The sequence below is a fragment of the Vollenhovia emeryi genome, unplaced genomic scaffold (assembly GCF_000949405.1).
Source record: "Vollenhovia emeryi isolate VEMERY1.0 unplaced genomic scaffold, V.emery_V1.0 DF939329.1, whole genome shotgun sequence".
NCBI classification, from domain to species: domain Eukaryota; kingdom Metazoa; phylum Arthropoda; class Insecta; order Hymenoptera; family Formicidae; genus Vollenhovia; species Vollenhovia emeryi.
The window spans coordinates 217,995-225,170 of NW_011967037.1; the positions used below are offsets into that span (position 1 = coordinate 217,995).

Here is a 7,176-nt window from a genome sequence, read left to right on the forward strand (position 1 = left end):
TTTTTAATAAACAACGAGCGCCGGCTAAATCCTTCTGAGGGTTACTCAGGAGGGTGACCTCTATAATATATGTCAAGCCCAAGGTTATTGGAGGTGGGTGTGTTAATCTAAATAATTACCGATATTTCTCCTTAGTTTAACCCAATCTACCGCTATTTCCAAAATTGCTACTTTTGCATCAGACACCCTGTATACAGGGTGTCTGATAAGTTGCTGATAAACCGAAATATGTAGGTAGATTAGGGCAAACTGAAGAGAAAAGTCACATAACATGATGCAAAATTCGCAATAGTTATTGAGTTATTAATTAGTACGTCTAAGCGAATAAACACGCGGAAACAGGCTTTCGACTATAGGCCGGGCTAGGTGGGCGTAGCGTCGCTCGTTACTCGCCGCTCGCCTCCCTTCACCCACCGCTCGCCGTTCGCCGCTGCTCCTCGTCCCCTAATCTACCTACATATTTTGGTTCATTAGCAAGTTATCAGACACCCTGTATGGAGGATAGTCCACTATAATAAAATGGTTTCCTAATATGAGATAGCCGGGTTTTGCTAAAGTTGAGCTAAATTAATGAGCATCATCTGTTGGTTACACCATGAATGTATTATCGTTGGCGTAAAATTTGTGTAGTGGAAAACTTATTTTTAGATTGTTTAATCGTTACAAAAAAGATTTGAAATTAAATTTAAAAGTTGAAAACCTGTTTCCTATTAGAAGCCTGTCGCATAACAGGGGGTTTTCTCTATAAATATGCAATTGAAATGAGAACATAAATTTCCTCAGAATCTGTAGTTGAATTAATTTTCTTATGGGAAGATATACAGGGTGTCGGATTCGATTTGGACGACTCCAAAGATTATAGTAGATTGGGTCAAACTGAGAAGAAAAGTTATATACCATTTTACAAAATCCGTAATTAAGAAAAACGTCTGAGCCAATAATGGTGTATTTGTTGACATTTCTCAAGATCCGATAGCGAGAGGTGGAGTCACGCATCGATCGATGAGAGACAGTGGCGAGCGGGGAGCGGTGAGCGGGCGAACGGCGCGCAGCGAGCGAACGCGCGACATATGACAACGCGCCGAAAAAGTTTTTCTGGTGGTAGGAGAATAATACACCATTTTGCATGTCTGCCGAGTCCGGCCTTCAGTTCCTCCGTGCACTTATTGGCTCAGACGTTTTTCTTAATTACGCGATAATAATTACGAATTTTGTAAAATGGTATATAACTTTTCTTCTCAGCTTGACCCAATCTACTGTAATCTTTGGAGTCGTCCAAATCGAATCCGACACCATGTATAATTTTAATTAGAAAGATCATAAATACGTTTTAGTGCGATGAAATGTATTATGCAGCCTACAGTAATGAATGGTATTCCGTGGATTTAAAACTAGCACGCGACTTGTTGCTTTTGGTGATAAGAGGAACTAAACCGATTTATCTCACTGCTGGAAAAATGTTCCCCATAACAATGAGCACATTTTGCAATGTAAGGTCTTTTAGTGCTTAATTATAATTATTCTACTAAGCTAAAACATTTGAATAGTATCGTAATTGAAAAATTTTCCAAATGGTAATCCACTTTTCACTAATTTAATAATTTATAAATAATTTATTGCATCTACATACAGGGTGAATCATACATCTTTTTACAAAATTTGTGAAAAGATAGAACGGACTGAAATAAACGAAAAAGTCTTGTACCATTTTGTGATATTCTCAATAATAAACGAAAAATTAATTTTCTAAATCGGACGAATGAGCGCGTACCGAGATCAACGATTAAACCATTTTGCATGCTTGTCGAGTCCGAGTCACCGCTTTACATGAGCTCATTCACTTAAATGTTTTTGTTTATTACTCGATAACTATTGTTACAAAATGGTTCCTAACTTCTCTTTTCAGTTTATTCCACCCTATCTTTTCCGGTTGGTCACTTTTACTTTGGACGCCCTGTATACACACACACACACACACACACACACACACACTCGCGCGCGCGAGCATGCATTCACGCACGCATGAACTCACATCTAAAATTTTATATGTGATTATAAATTTATTTAATTATTAATTATCCATACTAAAAAGATATATTTTTCAGTTAATAAAAACGTCAGTCGGATATATATCGATTTTACATACGACGAGAAGTTATTAAAAATATTAACTAAAGCTAAACCTGTTGTAATAACGTGTTATTTGTAGAAAGCGACAAACTAAGTGTAAATATTAAAATGTTATTATATATTGACAAATTATTAATAGATTTTACTGCATGTGTGATTTAACAGTAACATGAATTTCTACCGTGTCTGCCGAGTCCGGCCTTCCGCTCCTCCGTGCACTTATTGGCTCGGACGTTTTTCTTAATTACGCGATAATAATTACGGATTTTATAAAATGGTATATAACTTTTCTTCTCAGTTTGACCCAATCTACTATAATCTTTGGAGTCGTCCAAATCGAATCCGACACCCTGTATACATACATACACACATATATGTATACAACATATATAATTTTAAATATCTAATTGTACGCATATTTATATGTTGACTACTTAGTTTTTCAAATAAATTGAGACATTTGTAGCAGATATAAACATTATAATTTCTAATTTTTATATTATTTGCTTCAAAAAAGCACTATTTAATAATTAAACCGTTTGTTTTATTCCATAAAGTCAACACCTGTTATTTTGAAATTATACATATATTATGTTTATTGTAGTTTATAGTGATGTGCTTCTCACATTTTTAGTCACTACATACTAATGTTAAAATTGAAAAATTTTGCGAAATTATTTATCTGGGAGAGACAGTATGCAACATTGGAATCCATGTAGTCTATTGGTAACATACGTGTACAGATGATATAAGCTGCAACTGCCGCAAAACCGTGTGAACGTAACGGATGTGCTTACGGGTATTCTTTTCACGTGACACAACAACCCGTTATTACGAAAATTTTTTTAATACTTCGCGTGACGTTTGGTGTTGAAAAGTTGGAACGAAGGGAGGCAGAATATTAAAACCTCTTTGTTACAAGTTGATCGTTCAATACTTCTGAGAAATGGCAGGAAAAGCATGCGCGCTAATGACAAACGGAGCTATTATTTTCTGGAAAAGAAACAGATGACAGTCTTTAGACGACTTTCGACATGGACAGTTCGAAATATACCTCACACCAAGGTGCTTATTATTGTGATTGTTGTGACTCGAAAGGACAGCTACTTTATCATAAATGCATTTATTTATGATATAGAATGACAGTGACATGTAATTCACATTCTATTTTGTCGCTGTTAATGGAAGTTTTGCATCATGTTTTAAATATATGTAGAGCATTAACATGATTGATTATTAACATATTTAATTATTGTAACAAACATTAGCCAATTATTATTATAGGTATTTGAAATCCGAGAGTTTATTGTCACTTATTTATTATTTCTTAAATAATTTTTAAATTAATATTATTGATAAAAAGTTAGTTTTGTTAAATATTTTCTATTTTATGCATTTCATTAAACATACAATTTTACACACGCGTTATATTATTTGTTAATTAATTCATTAAGATTCTGTGATACTTTTTATAATCTGTGACTTACTGAGGTTTCTACAGGTAGATTTCGAATGGGCGGTGAAATTGAATCGTATCACTTTAGAATTTATTGGACTTTGGCCTACAACCACACAGAACTCTCGACAGAAGTTAATGTGCAATTTACGAGTACTTGTCGTTTTTCTTACGCTAACGTTTGGCATTCTAATCCCTTGTATACATTCCTTCATAAGAATTTATGGGGATATCATTTTAATGATAGATAATTTACAATATACTTTAGCAGCTTTAAGCTCCACGATAAGAATCATGATTTTTTGGTGGAAGAAAGAAGGTAGGCATTTTTGTGCTATAACTAATGCTTTGTCACTGTAACTCATTATCCGAAAATGTGGCATGCAAGGGCGATATACATACCACATTTATAAGAAAATTATAATAATCTCTAATTTACAAAACCATTTATGTTTTTATATCAGAAAAATTAGTTTTTAAATATACTCATACATTAACAGGACGTCACATAATTGGTGTAACACCACATATGTGTATATGTGTAACGCTAGTTATTTTTTTAGTTCTTGTAATTCAACTTGATATTGTTTCTATTCCACTGTTGATAAGTGAGCATTAAAATGAATAATATTGACGCTTTTGAAGGTATCGTACCAATCGTAAATATGATCGCGGAGGATTGGGTAAAGTCGAAAAATGTTCACGATAGAAACATTATGATTAGACATGCGCAGAATGCACGCATAATCATTATGTGCGCCTACTGCTTAATGGGAGTAGCGTGCTTCTTTACAATCATTCTTCCGAGTTTTGGAATATCAGTGAGATTGACGCCCAATATTACTGATCCAGGCAAACCAATGCCTCTACAAACATATTATAGTTACGATATAACAAAAAGGCCGCAGTACGAACTAACGTTTATTAGCCAATCTATCGCCATCGTTTTCTCAATCATGACTTATTCTGGAATTGACAATTTTCTCGGGTTACTAATCTTCCATATATGCGGCCAATTAGACATCCTTAAAAATCGTATCACATGTCTGGATAAATATATGAGTTCTCATAATATGCTAAAGAGCTGTGTGACAAAACATATTAGTTTACTTAGGTTTGATATTTATATGAATTCACGTAAATAATTTATACGAAATATTTATATTAATTAAATGTCTCTAATAAAAAAAATATGTTTTACAGGGCTATTGAAATTGTTGAAGACACGTATAATATAACACTTCTAGCTTTATTCGTATACTTTGCAATACATTTAGCTTTCTTCGGTTTCCGGATAATTAGCGTGAGTGTGCAAATTTTTACGAATAAATATTTACTTATTAATAAATTTTTAACACATAAATAAAATAGTGAAAATTATTAACTGAATGATATCTAGGTTGTGTTACTATATTTATACATATAATGTTTTATGTTAAGTATCCAAAATAAGTTTAATTGTAAAATTACATTTTCTTATTATATTCTCTAAATTAAATAGTTATTCGACGAAGGAAATGATTTATCACTTGGTAGATTGATATTTTTTGTAGCCATGATTTGCGACATATTTGGACATATGTGTTTATACTGTGCCCTAGGCGAATTTTTGGTGGCCAAAGTAAGTTACATTTTTTATATATGTGTGATTACATATATGAATAAACATTAAACAAATTATATATGCTGTGTTTCGCTTTACATTACTATACGATTTATATAATAGTTAAAATTTAATATTTATTATGCAGAAGCACATAGCAAAATTAAAATTAGTATCAAAATATAATGTAGACATATGTTGATGATTTAATATCGTTTATACTAAATTAAATACTGTAAAATTTAATTAAACTGTTAAGTAATAAATTAGTCATATGTATATTACATTCATTGTTTACATGAATACATAAAATGTACAATTTACAATGGAACATAAATTTTATTAGAATCCATGACTAAATTAATTTTCTTATGGAACAATATATGTATATCATTTTAATTATAAGGACTTTTAACACTTTTTAGTGTGATGAAATGAATTATGCGGCCTACAGTAATGAGTGGTATTCTGTGGATCCAAAACTTGCACGCGACTTGTTGTTTGTGCTGATAAGAGGTGCTAAACCGATTTATCTCACCGCTGGAAAAATGTTCCCCATAACAATGGCTACATTTTGCAATGTAAGGTATTTTAGTGTTTAATTCTAATTACTGTGCTGAAGCATTGGAATAACATTGTATTTGCAATGTTTTTCGTACAAAAATCTGCATTTTACTAATTTAAGTTATAAATATGTTATCATATCAACATATAATGTGTAATCTGTACCCATGAATCTCATATTATAGATGGTATTTGACATAAAAGTCACTGAAAGATGGATGTATAGTTTAGGATAATCCGTCTGTTAATAATCTATCTTCATTTTTCAGATCACTTTTACGTCGGACATTCTGTGTACACACATGCACACTCTCGCGCGAACATGCAAACACAAACACACACTTATCTTAAACATAATGTGGTATTATAAATTTATTACATTATTAATTATAACTAAAAATATATTATTTTCAGTTAGTAAAAACAACAGTCGGATATATATCACTTTTACATACGACCAGAAATTATTAGAAACTCCAGATAAAGTTAAAGGTTTTTTAATAACATGTTATTTTTATAGAATGGGATTAAATATGTGCTGTGTAAATATTAAAATTGAAAAATAAATAATTAGATATATGTAATATTTAATGGATATTACTGTATGACTTAATAGAAGTGTCGTAATTTCTACTAGATGATTGGGAGTGGAACAACCTGCAAATAAACTCAATTTTGTATTTTAATCCAAAAAGTTCATATATTTGTGAACCAAATTCAAGTGTTAAATATTAATTTCAATGGAACTATAGCATAAGTATGTGAATTGCGCTGATTCACCTGTTTTTATCCTATCTTCAGCGACTACATGAGACCCTAGTATCAATTTTCAAAACTTCTTATCATCAGTATACATCTCGTATTGCATTTTAATTTTTTTGTTGTATACCTTATTAAAAAGAAAATAATGTACTATTTAAAAAAAAGTCAATAATCAATAAAAAGTAAACGTCACTCAAAGAATACTACTTAATAATTCATAAATATTTTTGAAACATTAATTTAAAACAGAGCTGTCCACGAACTGCTCATTTCGGCCGATTTTCGCGAGGTACCGCCTATCACCCCCTACTCCAGTCATTAAACAACCGTAACCAAGCGCGCGACGCTCAGCTTCAGGTACGACGTATCGGTAATCCGACGCCGTTGCGTGCCCCTTGACTGCCAAATGTCAGTTTCTAAAACGTGATATGTTTAACATCTTTTTAAATAATTATTTCAATGAGAAATTTTTAATTTTCGAATAAATTACATTGACGAGAATATTTTTAGTACTGAGGAAACCACTTAAAAAAAACGCGTCAATTATAGTACCTCCTGGGTGACGTGGAAATCTATTACTAAAAATATTCTCGTCAATGTAATTAATATTCGAAAATTAAAAATTTCTCATTGAAATAATTATTTAAAAAGATGTTAAACA

The 7,176-nt window shown here is 31.8% G+C and overlaps 1 protein-coding gene and 1 long non-coding RNA gene across 5 annotated transcripts in view; one reads left to right on the forward strand and one right to left on the reverse strand.

The window, feature by feature from the left end:
• The window catches only part of LOC105558603, a 44,750-nt gene that overhangs the window by 27,984 nt on the left and 9,590 nt on the right, over positions 1 to 7,176 (reverse strand). The window lies entirely within an intron of this gene.
• On the forward strand, positions 3,060 to 6,431 carry LOC105558598 (odorant receptor 43a-like). Of its 3 annotated transcripts, none has more exons than XM_012006371.1 (7): positions 3,060 to 3,195; positions 3,636 to 3,905; positions 4,232 to 4,700; positions 4,790 to 4,889; positions 5,088 to 5,207; positions 5,615 to 5,770; positions 6,168 to 6,431. In XM_012006371.1, exons 1-7 carry the CDS (start codon positions 3,165 to 3,167, stop codon positions 6,222 to 6,224), a joined length of 1,203 nt encoding a protein of 400 aa, XP_011861761.1. In that variant the 5' UTR covers positions 3,060 to 3,164; the 3' UTR covers positions 6,225 to 6,431. The 3 variants fall into 3 exon arrangements, with proteins under 3 accessions (XP_011861761.1, XP_011861762.1, XP_011861763.1); XM_012006373.1 differs by having other exon boundaries at positions 3,153 to 3,195; positions 3,632 to 3,905; XM_012006372.1 differs by lacking the exon at positions 6,168 to 6,431 and having other exon boundaries at positions 5,188 to 5,207; positions 5,615 to 5,721.